This window comes from Lepidochelys olivacea (assembly GCF_965140295.1).
Source record: "Lepidochelys olivacea isolate rLepOli2 genome assembly, chromosome: 23".
NCBI classification, from domain to species: domain Eukaryota; kingdom Metazoa; phylum Chordata; order Testudines; family Cheloniidae; genus Lepidochelys; species Lepidochelys olivacea.
The window spans coordinates 5,723,178-5,743,971 of record NC_140433.1 but is presented as its reverse complement, the minus strand read 5'-3'; the positions used below and the strand labels follow the sequence as shown (position 1 = coordinate 5,743,971).

Below are 20,794 nucleotides of genomic sequence, written 5' to 3'. Positions count from 1 at the left end.
CTGGGGGAGAAGGTCCCAGCCTCCCCACCACCACCTCAGTTATCAACCCTCAGATCTGCAGGGATTCACAGGAGCCCCTGGCCCACCTCACCTGGGTAGAAGTCCTTAGACTTGGAGAGCTTGATGGTGGCGCCCGTCTCTTTCTGCAGCTGGACAATGGTCTGTCCCCCTTTCCCGATGATGGAGCCGGCCGCATAGCTGGGGATCAGGACCTTGAGGAAATATTCGCCCTCTTCTGGAGGAGAGGGAGGAGAGAGGCAACCCATTAGCAATGCCATGCCAGGATGGGGCAGTGGTGGGGGATATCAGCCCCCAACGAGAGCTCTGTGGGGCTAGACACCTCCTCTGGAGGCCCCCCACTTTTCCCAACCTGCCCACTGACTATTCCCTGAAAGGGTAGGGCAGCATCTGCCCTGACCCTGTAGCGTATCAGGCTATTACTGCGGAGTACTCGAGTAATAATGCCAGCAGTACTGGAGTAATTGTGCCAGCAGTGCTTAGCTCTTAGCCAGGCTTTTCATCTGTCAATTTCAAAATACTCTCCAAGGAAGCAACAATACCACCGCCCCCATTTCACAGCAGTGGAAAACTGAGGCACAGGGAGGGACCGGTCCAAGGTCAGTGGTAGAGCTGGGGATAGAACCCAGGCGTCCTGACTCCCAGCTTCCCCTGCTTTAATCACTAGACACCACTCCCTTCCCAGAGCTGGGGAGAGAACCCAGGCGTCCTGACTCCCAGCTTCCCCTGCTTTAACCACTAGACACCACTCCCTTCCCAGAGCTGGGGAGAGAACCCAGGAGTCCTGGCTCCTCATCCTCTTCTGGATTTTTAGAGCACCCAGCACAATGGGGTGGTGGTCCAAGACTGGGTGTCCTTGGCTCTGCTGAACCGCTAAGAAGAAACGCCATCGCTCGGGCGTTACACAGAGAGGCGCATTCAAACCACCATGGGGGCCTTATCCAGGGACCCCCTGGGGAGAGAACGAACTACACGTGTGACAGATGTCAGTCACACAGCTCAATGTACGACTGGAAGGTCAGGTCCCCCTGAAACAGGTGTGAGATAAGAATAGAATTGATGTTAAGGGGGCTGGCAGGAAGCTGTTGCAGTCGCGGTACCTGGCCACTAGTGGGAGACATGCACCCCCCCACGCCCATGCACTTAACCAGCATGTTGCATTTGGGCCAGAGATTAGCCATCACAAAGAGACGTGGGGCTGTCGTCTCATTGGGAAGGTGGGACGGGGGCATGCTCCCAGCTGTAGACTAATGATACCTCGCTCTTTCTTCAGTAGATCTCAAAACGCCTAACAAAGGAGGGTAGCATCATTGTCCCCATAGTACAGATAGGGAAACTGAGGCATGGGGGGGAGGGGGAAGTGACTTGCCTAAAGTCTCCCAGCAGGCCAGGGAGGAGAAGCCAAACCTCTTGCATACCAGCCCCATGCTCTACCCACTAGGTCCCACTGCCTCACTAAGCACTATGCGCCCACGCTTCTCCGGGGTGGAGGAAACAGCGAGATCCGCTGACGCCATACAGGATAGTTACTTTGGGGGCAGGGCATGAGCCGTGATGTGCCTCACTCAAGCCCAAGGTCTGGGTCTGTATTGCTACCCGCATCCCCGAAACCTCCAGCAGCAATTCAGTTCGTTCCGTTCTGCCATTACCATTACCCCAGCACCTGGGCACACACCAGCCCAGCCCCCCCACCAGCAATGCGGCTCATGTATGAAGGATGAAGAGGGACGAATTCTCGCCTGATCAGGGGGGCTGGGCATGGGGGAAGCAAATGAAGCCAACATGAAGTAAAAAGCTAAACTACCTAGGAACTTAGACACAGTATTGGAAGGGGCCTGCATTGTAGGCTAAACAAGCCCAGCTCTTTCAGCCTTCTCTCGCAAGATCAGCTTGCCAGTCACCTGATCAGCCTAGCAGCCCTGCTCCAGTGGGAACTCCTCTGTCTCGAACAGTGCTGGACACAGTCCCTGGCTCTCCGTGGGACATTTCATCTGGAGCTGCTCCATGGTGGCTTTTTCCCTCAACCAGTATGTTGCTCTCTGAAATAGCTGCAGATCCAAGGCAGCTGGTGCTGGGGCGAATGACCGAAGGGCCACATGCAAATGACTCTCTTCTTTGCACCACCCCCTGCTAGGTTGCGTGCGCAACGCACGTGAGGGTGACAAGATGTGTAATACTTGCACAGATGTACTCTTACCACATCAGCATGTGGGTGTAAATTATGCATTTATACACACATGGATATTGGGGGTGTAATTATAGGTTTGAAGGCCAGAAGGGACCATTTGATCAGTGGCTCTCAGCATTTCCAGACAGAATCATAGAATATCAGGGTTGGAAGGGACCTTGGGAGGTCATCTAGTCCAACCTCCTGCTCAAAGCAGGACCAATCCCCAATTTTTGCTCCAGATCCTTAAATGGCCCTCTCAAGGATCGAACTTGCAACCCTGGGTTTAGCAGGCCAATGCTCAAACCACTGAGCTAACCCTCCCCCCAATGACTGTACCTCTTTCAGGAGTCTGATTTGTCTTGCCTACCCCCAAGTTACTTAAAAACAACTTGCTTACAAAATCAGACATAAAAATACAAAAGTGTCCCAGCCACACTAGTACTGGCCAATTGCTTCCTTTCTCATTTTTACCATCTAATTATTAAATAAATCAACTGGAATATAAATATTGTACTTACATTTCAGTGTACAGTACATAGAGTGGTATAAACCAGTCATTATCTGTCTGACATTTTAGTTGGTACTGACTTTGCTAGGGCTTTTTATGTAGCCTGTTGTAAAACTAGGCAAATATCTAGATGAGTTGATGTACCCCCTGGAAGACCTCTGCATACCCCCCAGGGGTACGTATACCCCTGGTTGAGAACCACAGATTTGGATAATCTCATCTGACCTCTTGTATTATGCAGGCCAGAGAATCCACTCAGTGATTCCTACACTGATCCCAGATCTGGTGGTCGAGCTAGAGCAGAGATTTTAGAAAGAGACACCTGGCCTCCAAGTGACGGAGAAATCCCCTTGTCCCTGGGTCTGCGGTTACACAGGTTAATTCCCCTGCCTGGGTAAAGTGTGCCCCGTATTTCCAGTGTGAATTTCCCTTGTGTCTGCCGCAGCCATTAACTCCCGTTCTGCCTCTGTCACTGATAACACACACTGCAATCCATCCACCCGCAGGGGGGCACAGGCATCATGGCAGCCAGCATTCAAGTTCTGCAAAGCAGCTTAGGGATTTGAGTTTTCGATTCCTAGTCACTGTCGTGGGGTTACTCTCCTCGCTCAAGGTTAATGTTGCCAAGAACTGGCCATTGAAATCCCACAGGGAAATTGCAGCCCATGTGGACATGGTATGTGTATCTTCAGTGGATGGGTGCGCATATGTATTGAGTGTGTGAGTGTGTGTTGAGTGTGTGAGTGTGTGTTGAGTGTGCGTGTGTGTGTACTGAGTGTGTTTGTATGTGTGTGGTGAATGTGTATCTTGCATGTGATCATATACAGTATGTGTGTATTGAGTGTGTGCGTATTGTGTGTGGGTTGAGTGTATATCGCATGTGATTGTGTTGTGTGTATTGAATGTGCAGTGAATGTCTATTGCATGGGATTGTATACATGTATGTCGCATGTTCATGCGTGTACTGAATATACATTGTGTGTGAGTGTATTGTGTGTATATTGCATGGGTTTGTACATGGGTGTATCGAATGTGTATTGTGTGCATTGACAGGTTTCAGAGTAACAGCCGTGTTAGTCTGTATCTGCGAAAAGAACAGGAGGACTTGTGGCACCTTAGAGACTAACCAATTTAATTGAGCATGAGCTTTCAGGAGTGTATTGAGTGTATATTGCATGCGATAGCATACATGTGTATTGAGTGCATGTAAGCCGAGTGTGATATATTGTGCATAATGAACAGAACTTTTAGATGAGACATCTGATGAGCCAATCGGGACGCAGAGATCTGCATATTTTGCTACTTGACTTCACATAACTCTATTATTGGCTGCTGGGGACCCAATCAGGAGGCAGCCTCTGCCTGCGCAATCCAATTGGCTAGCACTGTCCCAGGGCTTGGCTCTGCTGAGCTTTGAGGCCTAGGACAATAGGAAGTCCCAGAGTGGCCAGCCTGGTGCTCTCCTCGTTAATGAGGCCCGTCAGTCCCACAGCACAGCTAGATCCATTGTCCCCCAATCTGCCTGGGGCCTCCTCCCCTCTCGCCTGGACTAACAGCTCCCAGATCTGATGGTCCATGCAGAATGGGCTGCTCCCACGGTGCCAACTAAGCACCCATCATCTCAGCTACTCGTTAAATAATTTCCTCATTACTATTCCAGGTTAGCATAATGACCCCCTCTCCCCCTCCGAGTCATCAGCAGGCTTCGGATTCGGGGACCACAGCACAGCCCTCTGCCACTTCTGCTAAGGGAGTCGCTCCACAGCTGGCAGCAGTAGCAGGCTGTTATATAGATTGTCCACTAGAAGAGGGGGTGTGGCACATGCCTGGTCGCTGGGTTACATCAGCCACTGCTGTGGCTGACTCTGGGATGTGAAGCTGGTTATCAATGGGAGGGGAGGCATGACCATGAGGCCACCAATGGGAGGGGAGGTGTGGCACAGCCCACCAAGACATCTCTTTGAAGCTGAGGTCCATACTCCCGCTAAAGTCTGGGCTGTCCAGGCCCAGAGCTAATTCCAGGTCTCATCCCGCACAGAGAGTGAGTGGTGGGGTGCCCCTCCCCCCACAACAGTAGTGGTGTTGCCTGGGGATCGGCCATGCCAGTGCATCCACTGAAATCTGCAACAGACTGGCAGGGAGCACAGGAATGAATATCCCGCCACAGGGCCCATCTGGCTTAGCGTCCCATCTCCTACAGTGGCCACCACCTGCAGCTGAGGGAGAAACCCCCAGGCAGGCAATTGTGAGATACTGGCTCATGGCCTGGGAAGAGGGAGGGGCTTTTCCCCAACTAACCTAACCCATTCCCATCATCCTGCTACACTCCTGGTGCCAATTGCATCTAGTGGCAGGGAGTTCCACAGACAGAGGGAGGGAAGGACTGATGGACACAGAGATGGACAGAGACATGTGCTACAAGCTGGCAGGTCAAAGCTCTATTGTTCTCTTAGCCACCCCTCCCGCCCCCGAGCCTCCAGTTAGAACATAAGAACAGTCATACAGGTCCAGACCAATGGGCCATCTAGCCCAGTGTCCTGTCTCTGACAGTGACCAGTGCCAGGTGCTTCAGAGGGCATGAACAGAACCCAGCAATCACTGAGTGATCCATCCCCTGTTGCCCATTCCCAGCTTCTGGCAATCAGAGACTCAGGGACAGCCAGAGCATGGGGTTGCGTCCTGTGACCATCTTGGCTAATAGCCATTGATGGACCCATCCTCCCTGAACTTATCTCATTCCTTTCTGAACCCTGTTATAGTTTTGCCTGTCACAACATCCTCTGGCAAGGAGTTCCACAGGTTGACTGTACATTGTGTGAAGAAATACTTCCTTTTGTTTTAAACCTGCTGCCTACTAATATAATTGGGTGATCCCTGGTTCTTGTGTTATGAGAAGGACTAAATGACCCTTCCCTAGTCACTTTCTCCATCTCAGTCATGATTTCATAGACCTCCGTCATATCCCCACTTAGTCATCTCTCTTCGAAGCTGGACAGTACCAGTCTTTTCAATCTCTCCTCATACAGAATCGGTTCCATACCCCTAATCACTTTTGTTGCCCTTCTCTGAACCTTTTCCAATTCTAAGATATCTTTTTTGAGATGGGGTGATCAGAAGTGCCCGCAGGATTGAAGGTACCATGGATTTATATAGTGGCATTATGATATTTTATCTCTTGTTATCTACCCCTTTCCTAATGGTTCCCAGCATTCTGTTGGCATTTTTGACAGCCGCTGCACACTGAGTGGATGTTTTCAGAGAACTATCCACGATGACTCCAAGATCTCTTTCTTGAGTGATAACAGCTAATTTAGACCCTGTCATTTTGTATGCATAGTTGGGATTATGTTTTCCCATGTGCATTACTTTGCATTTATCAACATTGAATTTCATCTGCCGGATTTCTCCTGGCCCTGTCTCTCCCCTGGACTCTTTCCAGTTTATCCACATTTTGCCTGAAGTGCGGCACCCAGAATTGGACACGGGACTCCAGCTGAGGCCTCCCCGGTGCCGAGCAGAGCGGGACAGTTACCTCCCATGTCTTACATACGACACGCCTGTTAATGCCCCCAGAATGATATTAGCCCTTTTCGCAGCAGTGTCACTTCGTTGGCTCATATTCAATTTGTGATCTGCCATCACCCCAGCTCCTTTCCATCTGCGCTGTTGCCTAGCCAGTTAGTCCCCCTTTGTATCTGTGCCTTTGATTTGTCCTTCCCCAGTGCAGTTCTTTGCACTTGTCTGCATTGAATTTCATCTTGTTCATTTCAGACAAATTCTCCTATTTGTCAAGGTCGTTTTGAATTCTAATCCTGTCCCTCCCGAGTGCTTGCAACCCCCCCCACCACCCCTCCGCCCAGCTTGGTGTCATCCGGAAAATTTATAAGCAACCTCTCCACTCCGTTATCCAAGTCAGTCATGAAAATATTGACTCGTACCAGACTGGACAGAGGACTGACTCCCCCCAGATGCCTTCCCGTTTTGACATCGAACCATTGATAGCTGCTTTTTGAGTACGATCCTTCCACCAGCTGTGCACCCCCCCCACCGTCACTTCATCGAGAGCCACCTTTCCCTCGTTTGCGAATGAACCCTGCAGTGAAGGGACTGTGTCAAAACCCTTCCTGAAACCAAGATATATCCAGTGGCAGATGAGCCACTGGGCTGACGGGGCCCGTGCCCAGGGGCCCTGGCCAATTGTGGGGCCCTGGAAAAAAACCCACCACTGGCTGGCGGAAGCCCGGAGCCCTGGGAAGAAGCACCAGGCAGGCGGGGGAAGCCCCTTTTCCTGACCTCTCTCCTCCCGGCAGAAGCGCTGGGTGGGCAAGGCGGAGCAGGGGAAGCCTCCACGCCATGACCCTGGTAGCAGTGCCAGGCAGGCAGGGGAAGTCCCTGCGCCCTGCCCCCACTCCTCAGCAGAAGGGCAGGGTCGGGGAGGCCCCCACACCCTGACCCTGCTCCCTGGTAGAAGCGCTGGGCAAAGCCCCAGCAGCCAGACCCAGCTGCGGCCCCGGGACTGGACGAGCTCTCACTCCCTGCCATGGCCTCAGGGCTGGGGGACCTCTTGCTTCCTGCCATGGCCTCAGGGCTGGGGGAACTCTCACTCCCTGCTGTAGCCACGGGCCATGGTGGCAGGGACAGAGCTTCTCCAGTCTTGGCGGGGGGGAGGGTTGAGGGGGGCGGAATGGGGCAGGATCATGCGTGGTACAGGGGTGTGACGGTGGGGGGGAAGGGGCAGAACAGGGTGTGGCTGTGGGCGGGGCCGCAGGCAGAAGGGGCGGGACCATACGCGGAAGGGGAGGGGAGGGCCCCCACACTTGCTCTGACCCAGGGCCCCACTGCTTCCCCGATCCACTAGGCCTGTAACCCTGTCAAAGAAGGATATGAGGTTTGTTTGGCATGATTAGTTCATCGTGGCTATTGTCCTCCAGGTGCAAACAAATAGATTGTTTAATAATTGATTCCAGTATCTTTCCCAGAATCAAAGCTAGACTGACTGGCCTATAATTCCCCGGGTCCCCTTTGTTCCCCCTTTTAAAGCTAGGTTCTGTGTTTGCTATTCTCCAGCCCTTTGGGACTTCACCTGTTCTCCGTGAGTTCTCCAAGATAATTGCTAACAGTTCTGAGATTGCTTCAGCTAGTTCCTTAAGTACACTGGGATGAATTTCATCAGACCCTGCCAGCTTGAATTCATCTACCTTATTTCAATATTCTTAACCTGTTCTTTCCCTATTGTGGCTGGCATTCCTTCCCCCCGATTGTTACTATTAATTGTGTTGAGTATCAGGTGAAAATTGAAGCAAAATAGGCATTAAACACCTCCCACTTCTTCATGTCGTCCATTGTTAGCTCTCCTTCCTCTCTGTGTAGAGGATCTGCACTTTCCTTCCGCTTTCTCTTGCCCCTAATGCAATTAAAGAATCTCTTCTTATTGCCCCTGCCGTCCCTTGCTAGGAGATACTCATTTTGTCCCTTAGCCTTCCTGATTTTGTCCCTGCGTGATTGTACTGTTCTTTTGTACTCCTCCTTAGCAATCTGTCCATGTTTCCACTTCTTGTAGGATTCCTTTTTGATTTTCAGGGCTTTAAAGTGGAGCCATACTGGCCCCTTACTGTTCTTCCTAGCTTTCCTTTGCAGTGGGACAGTCGGCAGTGGTGCGTTTAATATTGTCTCATTGAGCAGCCACCAGCTCTCCTGACCTCCTTTACTCCTTAGTTTTCCTTCCCAAGGGACGTCACCTACCAGCTCCCTGAGGTTGTTAAGAACTGTTTTTTAGAAGCCTCCCATCCTTATTCTCACTCACTCCTTCCCTTCCTTGGAATCATGAAATCTATCATTTCACGGTCACTTTCACCCACATTCTCTCCACCTTCAGATTTGCTACCAGTTCCTCCCTGTCAGTCAGAATCCGATAACTGCCCTCCGGTTACGTCCTCCACGCTCTGAAACAAGAAGCTGTCCCCGGTACAGTCCAAGAACTTATTGGAGAGTTTAAGGTCTGCCATGTGACTTTCCCAGCAGAGGTCTGGGTAGTTAAAGTCCCCCTTTACTACCAGGTCTTGTGTTTTGGATACTCCCCCATCCACCTCTATAGTAGACCTCTATCGTAACGTCACCCTGATTTTTCCCCTTATATGCTAGGTACCTCCTAGTTCTGCTACTTGGAAGTAGCAGGAGAATGCCTTGGCCCTTCTACCCAGCCCCAGATACCCGCAGGGCTGTGACTGCCCGTCTCCCAGCCACCAGCAGGGCCCACACTGCTTCATGCCAGCCCCTGTCCAGAACACCATTCAGAGCTGGGACTCTGGGGCCCATACGGGGAGTGTAGGCGCAAGACCCCGTGTCGCCCATCCCCCAGCAGGTGTCTGCCCCGCCCTGAGATACTGGCATATCTCCAGCTCAAGCCTCCCTGAGCTGCCAAAGAGCCGGCTTGACGGGGACGCTTCTCAGCCCAAATCCACTTAAAGAGGCACCTCTGGGGTAGATTAAGCCAGTTAAGTAATTACAAGAGGCAATGAATTCCGAGCCGATCCTCGCAGAGCATCTGCCTCCACCAGAGCCCTGGCCACGGACTGGGACCCCCCCCCGCTCTGCGTCAAGGGGGACCCTGATCCCTGGGAGATTTGAACCTGAATCTGCCCCTCTCCCAGGATTTAGGGGCCTCCTGATCGGGGTTCTGCCATGTCAGGTCAAGGATCCTAGGTCAATATCGTGGGCGCTGGCCCAGTCAGTGGGAGCGGTCCTCAGAACCGCCACTCAGCACAGACGCTTTAAGAAAGCCAATGTTTAGCCCCAGATACAGGATGGAGGCAGGGAAGACCGATTAGGACCCCTGTCCCTTTAAGGCAGGGGCTCCACAGCCCTCTGGGCGTGCGAGGTACATCCCAAGAAAGAAATTTCAGGTCACGTCTCCTACTCCCAGCTCTGAGAGGAGAGTCGGGGCCAGTGGTTAGAGCCAGGGGGCCTGGGAGTCAGGACTCCTGGGTCCTATTCCCTGCCACTGTGCAGGTGGTCAAGCACCCCTGATATTTTTTCTGCCCCCCTCAATTTGTTTTAAGCAAAGGCACCATATTCTGCTTGCACCGGGGGAAGTGCATGAGTGTGGGGAAGGTGGGTTGGGGTTTCTGCTCATCATTAATTAGGTCTATTACAGAAGCTCCTAGAGTTCAGGGCCCCCTAGTGTCAGGCACTGCCCAGACACAGCGTGACCCACAGGAGCTGGAACTAGGGGTGCAGATGGTGCTGCTGCACGCCCCGGCTTTCAGCCATTTCCATCATAGACAGGGTTTACAGCTTGATTCAATGGCTCTCAACACACCCACTATACACATTGTTCCAGCACCCCTGCAGGAACCGAGATCAGGGCCCCATCGCACCGGGCGCTGTCCAGACACACAGTGACCGAGGTCAGGGCCCCTCTTCCGGAGGGCCCGTGCCAGTGTGCGCCAGGAATCCTGCCACCCCTCCAGCGCCCAGCACTGCTGCCCACACTGCGAGGGCTGAGGGAACCCACCCAGCCCATCCTTTTGGGAGCAGTCGGACCAGCCTCGCTGCTGGACAGGGTCCCGGAGCAAAGGCTTTTGGGAAATTCCCCCAGTGCCTCGTGGAAGAGCATGGCCCAGCTCAGCCAGCTGGGCCCCATGGACCCTCCCAGCCATGGTGGTTCTGTGGGCTGAGCCGGTCTCAGCCCCAGGGGATGGGAACCAGGAACTCTGGCTGATCCCAGCTGGCTTGCTCCAGCCTGGCTCCAAGGCCCTGTGCCCGCCTCGCTCACCGCCCTGCCCTTGGCTTTGGTCTTCCTTGCCCAGGGTCACCAGGTGAACCCATCACCACGATGCCCTCACTGCAAACCAGGCCAAGATCCCTTCCCCATCATGCAACGGGGCTGCCAGTGAGAGACGGCCACACCGGCCCTCCCTGCTGAGGGAAAGGACCCTCAGGCCAGAGGGCATCCTGCTGTCCCATCCCCTGGCAGCAGCTTGGACCAGGGCCAAGGGCCACCCAGGTGCTTTGAGGGGTTCAGCTAAGATGAAGCCCGGTTTGCAGGGGACCTCTCTCCCCACGGAACCTGGGTTTAAGGGGGACCCCTTTCCCCACAGAGCCTGGGTTTGCAGGGGATCCTTCTCCTCAAATAGGCCGGGGCGCTACACACCAAACCCCACCCCATTTCCACTCTCCCCTCCCCCCCCGATCTTTTCCCAATCAGACCCAGGACTCCCCAGCGCCCCTTGCACCCCCCACCCCAGCTGGCTTGGAGCCTTCACCGGGATCCCTCCCCCTGCTCGGCTCTTGCGCATTGCCCTGGCAACCGGCCTCCTTTTGCCAATGCAGGCCAGATTCCAACAACCCGACCTGTCTCTACATCACGGCCCCCAATCAGAGATCCCCCCCCACCTCGTCGTGATCAATCCGACCCTGCCACGTCCATCCTCGGTGAAAGAACAGAGACGCCACAATGCAACCGGCCCGAAAGGGATGGAGAAACCAACGGCCAAATACCCGGGTAACAGCCCAGATCCTTGATTCAGTGTCATTTCCCTCATTCAGTGTCATTTCCCTCAGGGCCAGTCATTCCAGCCCTTCCCGCGGAGCTAAGATGCCCCAGTTCTTTTAGCCTGGTGTCTGGTCTTTTATCGCTCTAATTCACGCCTCGCTTTTGGAAATCTCCTCCCTGCCGGTACATTAGCCCCATCAGTACAGCGATGATAATCCGCCGGGCCGATTCCCCAGAGGAATCTGCGTTCAGCTGCAATATTTATCGCTCCTCACCAAAAGGCCAAATGCAAACAGCTCTAAATGTTAATTACATCACGAGGGTTATGGTGGGTGAGCGTGGCTGCAAGTTCACACACACACACACCTGCACCATCCTGGGCAACAAAGACACGCCACTGCTGAGACCCAGCAAGGTGGCCCTCGGCTCCGACCCAGTGCCTGAAATTTCAGCGCCGTCCTCCACCTGGTGCTGAGGATTTCAGCCCCTGCCAGTTTCCTCTTTCGTGGCGGAAAACATGGATCTGGGTGGCTTTGGAGAAAGGGCCTGTTCGCATGGGGCTGGTGGCGAGCTGAATGCGGCTGGGCCGCTTACTGTTTGCGTTCTGGCACCGGTGGGGGAAGACAGACAGCTCCGGCATCTTGGCCCTTTGCAAAGAGCAAGCCGCTCGATGGATATGTATTGTTTGCAGAGCCTTTCCCCGCCCCCCCCGCCGGCCCTGCCCCACTCACGCAGTGTCTTTCAAATACCCCAGCTGCCACCCTCCCTTGCCCTCTGCCGGCATCCACGCCGCTTCCTTCCTGCCCTCTGCCCCCTTCACATCCTCCAGCAAAGGCTGGGAAGATCTGACAGCTTTGCCATCCTGCGTGTGTGTTTGTGTGTGTGTGTTTGTGTGTGTGTGTGCGGGTGTCACCCCCTCCCGTCTTCCCCCACCAAGCCGCTATCAAATGGACAGTTATTCTCGCCTCCATTTTGACACTGCAGCTGGATATAGATATGTCTGTTGCAATTTTTTTGTGTGTCGCGGGGGGACGGACACACAGGGAAAAGGGAGGAGAGGGCTGGGATTTTACATCTCCTCCCCCCCCCCCGCCCAGCTCGAAGGCTGCAGATGCTTGCCGGTGCCCAGCATTTCACAGCAATCGGATTATTATTTTTTAACGCTAGGATTGCGGGGGGGGGGGGGGGGGGGCTCAGTCCCAGGTGGGGAATCTGAGCAATAGGGTTTACATGCTAGATGGAGGGGGGTGGCTTGGGCAAGAGGGGGGCAGGATGGAGGGGAAATCTCCAACCATGGGGTGGGGGGGCAGGATGGAGAGGTGGGTTCCCTATCCGTAGGGTGCAAGGCAGGATGGGGGGAATTGCCTATCCTTGAGGTGGGGGGGATGGGCAAGATGGAGGGGAAATCTCCATCTGTGAGATGGGGGGCAGGATAGGGGTAGGATCACCATCTGTGGGGTGGGGGGAAGGATGGGGGGTGGTATCCCCATCTGTGGGGTGGGGGGAAGGATGGGGCACATCCCCATCTGTGGAGGAGGCAGGATGGGGGGATCACCATCCTTGGAGGGGGCAGGATGTGGGGTGGGGATCCCCTCTCCAAGTGGGTGGGTTGGAAGCAGAGAAGGGGATAGTTGGGGGGCGGATCGGGTTGGTGTGGGGAAGGGGGGGTGGAGCAGGAGACCCCTGTCCTTCAGGCGGGAGGTGGGGGTGGAGCGGGGCGGGGGGCCAGGCTGGTGTTCGCGGCGGGGGGGGGTGGAGAATCTGCCCTGGCAGCACAGGTCCTGCAGTGAGAAGTGGGGTGCTGCAGACTCCCCCCTTTCACCCTCCCCCCCCTGCAGCTTACCTCCTGTGTTGCTGCGCTTGGTGCTGATGGCCTCGGTGGGGGTCTCCAGGGGCCTCTTCCTGGAGTCGGGGGGGTCCGATTCCATGTGGGGGGGCGGCGGCTGCTGGGGCTGCTGGTGGGACGCCGAGAAGATGCCGTTCTGGTGCACGGAGCCGCCTGCCATCATCTTCATCCTCAGGGCGAATCTCCCACCCCCTGCTCGGGATCCGGCCGCCTAGCCAGGAGGAGGAGGAGGAAGAGGGAGGATGCACGGGCGCGGGGGGGGGGGGGAGTAGAGAAGGGAGGGGGAGGAGGGATGCACGGGATGGGGGCAAGGGGGTGCACTGGGGTAGGGACAGAGGGGTGCACGGGGTGGGAGCAGAGGGGGGTGCACGGGGTGGGGGCAGAGCCTAGGGGTGCTAGGAGTGGGGGACAGAGGGGTGCACGGAGTGGAGGACAGAGGGGGGTTCAGGAGGCGGGAAGAGGGGGGTTCAGGAGGGGAGAATGGGGTGCACGGGTGGGGGACTGAGGGGGGTGCACAGGGGGGTGCACGGGGGGAGAGGAGCCTCCAGATGCAATTGACAAAGGAGGGCAGCTCCAGCAGCCGGGCTCAGGGGGGTGATACGAGCCCCCCCCCACCGCTTCCCTCTAGCCCCCAGCCCCCACGGGAAGGAAGGGGGGTGCAAGGCGGGCGGCGGGGGCTTGGGGAGGAACAAACACAAAGGAGGCAGGAAGAGAGGGATGGAGGCGGCGGGGAAGGGCGCAAAGGACCCTCCGCTCCCCCCCAGCAGAAGGGCTCCGCGGGCTGCCCCCCGGGGGCAGGTGGGGGGAAAGGCGGCGGAAGGGTTGAGCAGGTCTGGAGGGAGCTGGGGCGGAAGGGCCGGCCGCGGGCACAGGCGAAGGGCTAAAACCTCCCGCGATCGCTGCAGCCCGAGGCGGAGAGCGCGGCCGCCGGTCCCCAGTGCAGCATCCTCGCCCCAGCGGCCCGGCTCGGCCGAGCTCGGCCCTGACGTCGGAGACGCTCCCGCCCCTCCCCCCGCCCCAGCACATTGGCTGCCGGCCCGGCCCGGCCCGACCCAGCTGCCTGCGGCTCCTCGGAGCTGGGGGCAGGTGCGGGGAGCGGGCTGGGCGGGACGGCGTGACACGGGTGGGGGCGGGGCTGGCAGAGGGGGGCAAGAGAGGGGTGTGTTTGGGCGTGGGCCACTGTCATCCGTCTATCCCGCTACGCCCCCTCTACCTAGGGATAGACCTGTCAGCCCCTCCCCACACACCTGTCTGCCCCCACACACCCCGATCCATCCCCATACCCCGCATCTATCCCTCCCTCCATCCATCTGCCCCTCCCCACACACCTGTCTGCCCCCCCACACCCCAATCCGTCCCCATAAACCCCATCTATCCCTCCATCCATCTGCCCCTCCCCACACACCTGTCTGCCCCCACACACCCCGATCCATCCCCATACCCCGCATCTATCCCTCCCTCCATCCATCTGCCCCTCCCCACACACCTGTCTGCCCCCCACACCCCGATCCATCCACCCATCCCCATAAACCCCCATCTATCCATCCATCTATCAACCTGTCCCTTCCTACCCACCTGCCTGGCCCCATATACCCCGATCCGTCTATCCATCCCCATACTCCCCCAGCTATCCATCCATCTGTCCCTCCCTACCCACCTGTCTGCCCCCACACACCCTGATCCATCTATCCATCCCCTACACCCCCATCTATCCATCCCTCCATCCATCAATCTAACCCCCCTAAACAACTGCCTGGCTCCATACACCCCGATCCATCTATCCGTCCCCATACATCCCCATCTATCCATCCATCTATCAATCTGCCCCTCCCTACCCATCTGCCTGATCCCATACACCCCAATCCATCCACCCATCCCCATACACCTGCATCTACCCATCCATCCATCTGTCCCTTCTTACACACCTGTCTGCCCCCACACACCCTGATCCATCTATCTGTCCCCCTGCAGCCCCATCAATCCATCCATCTATAGACCTGTCCCTTCCTACCCACCTGCCTGGCCCCATACACATCCATCCATCCATCCATCCATCCATCCATCCATCCATCCATCCATCCATCACTCCCTACACACCTGCCTGTCCCCATAGTCCCCGATTCATCTATCCATCCCCACAGACACCCATCAATCTATCCGTCGATCGATCTATCCCCTCATACTCACCCATCTATCCCTATACACATCTCTATCTATGCATTTCTCAATCTATCGATTGATCGATCTATCCTCAAACACCCCAATCCATTTATTCATCCCTGTACACACCCCATCTAGCTATCTACACAGTGTTGCTATAGCCATGTTGGTCCCAGGATGTTAGAGACACAAGGTGGGTGAAAAAATGTCTTTTATTGGACCAGCTTCTGTTCTTGAGAGAGACAAGTTTTCAAGCTTTTCTTCAGGTCTATCTATCAGTCTGTCTGTCTGGCCAGTGTGTCTCCTAGCTCTTTCTCTAATTTGGGGGATCTGATAAAATACATGCCAGCAAACATTTAATGTTGTTTATATAATCTGAGCCTAGTAGGAAGTATTTCCACAATTTAAAAACAAAACAAAAAGAAAAAACAAACCAAGAAACCAAAAACTGTGAAAACCAATGTCTTAAAATGGATGTACCTTGCTCTGGAGTGACAACAGCCATTCCCTGGAGTGCCAGACACCCAACCCCAGGAGTGACAACACCCATCCGCAGGTGTGCCAGACACCCATCCCCAGGAGTGACAACACCCATCCCCTGGATTGATAACACCCATCCCCTGGAGTGCCTGACACCATCCCCTGGAGTGCCGGACACCCACCCCCAGGAGTGACAACACCCATCCCCGGGAGTGCCCAACACCCATCTCCAGGAGTGACAACACCCATGCCCTGGATTGACAACACCCATCCTCTGGAGTGCCCGACACCCATCCCCAGGAGTGAAAACACCCATCCCCTGGAGTGCCGGACACCCATCCCAGGGAATGCCTGACACCCATCCCTGGGAGTGACAACACCCATCCCCTGGAGTGCCGGACACCCATCTCCTGCAGTAATAAGGACCCTGAAGGTGAAACTGACCATAGACATGCTGTTGACATGGGGAATGACCAGCTGATCAATAACTGCCATGTGTGGTAACTCCTTTTGAAAAAGGCCTGATCCTCCAACATCAATGGCCGGGTGAAATAAAACATGGGGAACCCTGTCACGGGGGCAGGAATGGCAGACAGCTTCATGCCAGGGACTGGTAGGTTTTAGAAGGCTGGTGTCTTTGGAGTCGAGGTAGCAAATGAACACAAATGGGCCTTCTATAAGGACAGATGCAGGTAGGAATGAAACTTTGATGTGGAAAGTCCACGGGTGCTAATGACACAGTAAAAAGTGAAAGGGAAATGAAGGGTGTTAATTGTGATAAGTGAACTGGATTTTAATAGGTTTCCCCTTTTAACAAGCTCAGGTACCGTTAGTATCTGTTTGGAGCCTGATCCATGGAACACTTTCAAGCAGAGCGTGGTCCCTTTGGCTCCCATACGGACGAGATCCCCTAGCACAATAGGGCAAACTGGAGGAGTCCTGGATTGGCGTTGTGTTAGGTATAGCAGCAGGCAGACCACACCTGTTGGCCGTGTGGAGACGGGCTGCAGTAAGCCGGCCTGTCATGTCCATTCATTTGTCCACAAGAAACCAAAATCTTCTGGCAAACCTGGATGCGATGAGTGAAAATTTCCATTTGGTCATAAAAGCCTTTTTCTGTCAACCCCGCCCCACTCCTCGATTTCTTCATAACTTAAATTTTTCAACCAGCATCGTTTTGTGATCCCCACTCTTGATTTTTCAGGAAAAGACCATCTGTGGCGAGCTTGGCTACCCTCTCCCTGACCCAGGTGTGAATCCGGAATAACTCCACTGGTGTGAGCGGCAGAACTGATAAATGAGAGAATCAGCAAGACATTACAGCATTCTGCACCGGCGTGCCGTGCCCAGGGCCGGTCAATTTCACTTTCTAGTTTGGGTCCATTTCACACTGGGATTCCCCAGCGTTTTTCCCCTGCTGCCCTTGGGATATTGCACCCAAGCCCGACCCGCAGGGGGAAGCGCCGGGGAAGTGAAATAACTCCTGAAAACACTGGCTAGGAGAGTGTGTAAATGAGGGGCTGATGGTTGTATTTTGCGTCCGAAAACCTCACATTTGATCTTAAATTCATTTCATGCTCTCCCTGGTTCTTATCTGGCCCCCATCACTGTGGCATCTGGGTGCCTCCTGGCTCTGCAGTGAGTGACACGACTAACACCTGCCCCGTGCAGCTCGTTCCCTCTGCAGGGACTGTGCTGTGGAGTGGGTTGTTTTGGGGTAGGGTGTTTGGGTTTACAGGTACACACTGTACTGTGGGGATGTCAGAGCAGGCGAAGGAGGGCGACGAGGGTGGGCAGGGGGACCAGGATGGTCCTAGTTCATCCCACAGGCTGGAACCAGCTCCCACCCAGACAAACTTCACCCTGACAATGGAGAGTCCCTCCGGGCCAGAGAAGCAGAGCTGTCCCACCCCAGCACTTTCAGCTCTTTTCCATCCCTGGGCCCAGGCCCCTGAGTGCCTTGAAGATCAGGACCAAGCCTTTGCCCTGCATGGGGAGTCGCTGTAGAGAGAGGAGGACAGAACTCACCGGAGGCAGTGTGGCCTAGTGGGTACAACACTGGCCTGGGCTGGTGGGTGACCTTCCCCGTGCCTCAGTTTCCCCCGCCGTGCAATGGGGATAATGATCCTTGTGAAGCACTTTGGGAGCTACTGAGGACCAGCGCTCAATGAGATTAGTATCACTAATTGGGAAGAGGCCCATTCGCAGAGGTCATTTTTGGTGACCTCGGCTTGCTTCTGTTTTTATAATAGATCACAGAGCCGGAGACGCGTAAGCCTGGCAGGGACCTCGAGAGGCCTCGAGTCCAGCCCCCTGCACTCATGGCAGGAGCACGAAGTAATTTGCCTGCCCCTGCCAGGTGTGAGGCCAGTGGAGATTCTGCAGCCTCCCTGGGCGATTTGTTCCGTGACATGGCTTTGGCAACACGATGCCGGCACACGGCATGCTCTTGGCACAGTGTTTCCAGCCATTCCCCCAGCCCTAAGCTAGCCCTGGAGACCCCATAAGCCTAAGGAGCGGCACGTTGAGTTGAAACCCTAGCGAGCATGCAGCTCACATCTTCCCGCTACTGAGCCTTTCGCCACCTAGCCCTGGCCTTGTTCCCTAGATGAGCTGCCTGCCCCCCTATCTGTGACCACTCCACAACACTGCCTTCCTGGGACACAGGCCAGGATCCCTGATCCCCAGCTTCCAAGTGACATCTGGCAAATAGTCATTGACCCCCCATTTGCTGGAAGGAATTGCAGGCCACGTCCCTCTCTAGCAGCTGGCCCAAAGACAAGAGCAACAATTCCGGCAGGAACCATCCCTAGCTCCTGTCATCGGGCGGATCTCAAAGCGCTTTCCACCGGGACATTGTGCAGATGGGGAAATGGAGGCTCACATGGACAGTGCGGGGAGGGGGCTTGTGTTATGGCTGCATGTGATAGAACTGCCTGGTGTTTTTTTAATTCACCTGGTGCAAAACCATCCTTTAAAACAGCTTCTTTCCCCCTTACAAACCAGGCTCAGCGGTGGATCAGGGCGTGCTCCTCCCAGCTGGGTCGGCAGCTGTAGCCAGGCGAATCCCCATGAGAAATACAGGCTCCAATGGGTCATGATGCAGGTGTGATCAGCCATCGGACCAAGCTGCCCAGGGGAGTGGTGGGGTCTCCATCTCTTGATGGCTTCAATTCAGGGGAGCTGAGGGACTGGAATGACCTGGGCTATACAAGGGGGCAGGTTATTGGGTCCTTTTGCTGACAGATGCTGCCCGCTGTCAGGTGAACATGGGCGGCACATGAATGCCCCCTTTGGGCAGGCTAGCCCCACCCAGCCCTGCCCCTTCTGCTCCCCCTCACCCATCAAAGCCCTGAGGGCCCTCCTCCCACAACTGGAGGAGCCCCAGCCAAATCACCCCGAGCACCAGGCCGCCTTCTGGCCCTGAGCACTGGCCCAAGCCCTCAGCTGCCAGGCTGCCCGACTAACCCCCAGGGCACCGGCCAGCCCCCGAGTGCCGTCCTGGCCCACAGGCCACTGACTGGCTGGCCCCAAGCCGCCCCCTGATCTCCTATACCCGCCACCCATGCAGATGGGACGTGACGAGAGGTCCTTCAGAGCGGCAAGGACGGGGCTCCCAGAGGGAGGGAACCCCCAGCAGCTGCAGCCACTCCCAGCTGTCTCCAGTGACCCCCCAGGGGTGAGAGGCTGGGGTGTAATTCCAGGCCAGCAGGGAGGCAGAGGCCCCCCACCTCACCCCGGGGGATGTTGCTGGTTGCAAAGTCTCACCTTGCAGGAGGGTCGACTCAGCCAAAAGCAGCTTCTGTCGGACAATGTGGGCTGTGAGGCAGGGCAATCACGCAGTGATGTTCGGCTTGGATGGGTGGGTACAGGGGTAGTTTGATATAGAAATGGGTTTTTTTGGGTGGGGCAGTTGTAGGTTTTAGGCACAGAACTCCTGGGTTCTCTTTTCGGCTCTGGGAGGGGGGTAGGGTCTAGTGGTTAGATCGGGGGGCTGGGAGCCAGGACTCCAGGATTCTGTCCCCAGCTCTGGGAAGGGAGTAGGGTCCAGTGGTTAGAGCAGGGGGGCTGGGAACCAGGACTCCTGGGTTCTAGCCCAGCTCTGGGAAGGGTGTGGCTCTGATGGTGGGAGTGGCGGGGCTAGGTGGGAGGATTCGTGGGATCTTTCCCCAGCTGTGGGGTTAGCGCAGCGAAGGTTGGGGAATCAGGACTCCTGGGTTCTATTCCCAGCAACGAGAGAGAGTGTGGGCTGGTGATTAGAGCAGTGTCAGGGAGAAAGAGGAAGTAAGGGGGTGACCATGAAATAACAGCTTAAAATAAAGCCGGGGGGGTGGAGGGGCTTTGCTTTAGTAGGTGGATACACAAGGGTTTATGGAAGGGCCCTGGCTCCCCGCTCCAGTTCCCAGCGTCCTTGCTGGGGGAAGCCAGTGCCAATGGGCCCCTGCCACCTGGGACAAGTCCAGCCAGCCGGCTGCTTTGTGGATGCCACCCTGCAGAGCCGGTGAGGGTCATGCCGCACAGGAACGCCATTTCCCGGGGAGCGCCGGCAGAGCTGAGGAGAGGCAAAGGGGCCCCGGACTCCTCAGGGGATAGACCTTGGGGTGCAGGAGGAGAAGAGCCGGAGTGGCGCTGTGCCCCTTGCTGCAATGGATTCTGGGGGAAACCCCAGGGAGGGGCAAACCTGCCCTGGATCCCTGGGTCCCCCTGGAACAGGTCTGGCTGCAGCCGGTGCCCAGGGAGGGCAGGGAAAGGGCCGACTTGGATGGCTGAGGCCGAGTCCCGCCGGGCACTGAGGACCTCCCTGGTGTCCCAGCCTGGGCCGAACGGGGGGAGCTGGGAGCAGATGGGCCCTTTCATCCTGCCAGGCGGAGCTGCAGCCTTTGGCTGGGCTCAATAGCGTCAGGGGGAGGAGGGGAGGCGGCCGAGCGCGGCTCCTGAATGCTAAACGGCTCCCGCATTGTGTGCGCCGCCCCATCTGTCCCTTCGCGCTCGGCTATTGTCCACGGCCGCCACATCTGGACTCCGCGCACCCCTCCCCCACCACACGGCCTCCAGGGACACAGAGGCGCCCCCCCCCACCCTCTTTGTGTCCCGGTACCAGGGCCAGGCTGCCAAAGG

General features: G+C 56.0%; 1 protein-coding gene across 1 annotated transcript in view; it reads right to left on the bottom strand.

Annotated features, from left to right (window-relative positions):
- Positions 1-13,269, bottom strand: part of NOVA2 (NOVA alternative splicing regulator 2) — a 36,042-nt gene extending 22,773 nt beyond the window's left edge. The window contains exons 1-2 of the mRNA XM_084612801.1: positions 13,034-13,269; positions 92-235 (exon numbers count right to left, since the gene is read on the bottom strand). Of these exons, the coding sequence (XP_084468927.1) occupies positions 92-235; positions 13,034-13,205 (316 nt within the window). The 5' untranslated portion in view covers positions 13,206-13,269. The remainder of the gene's footprint in view (positions 1-91; positions 236-13,033) is intronic.
- Positions 13,270-20,794: the final 7,525 nt, after the last annotated feature.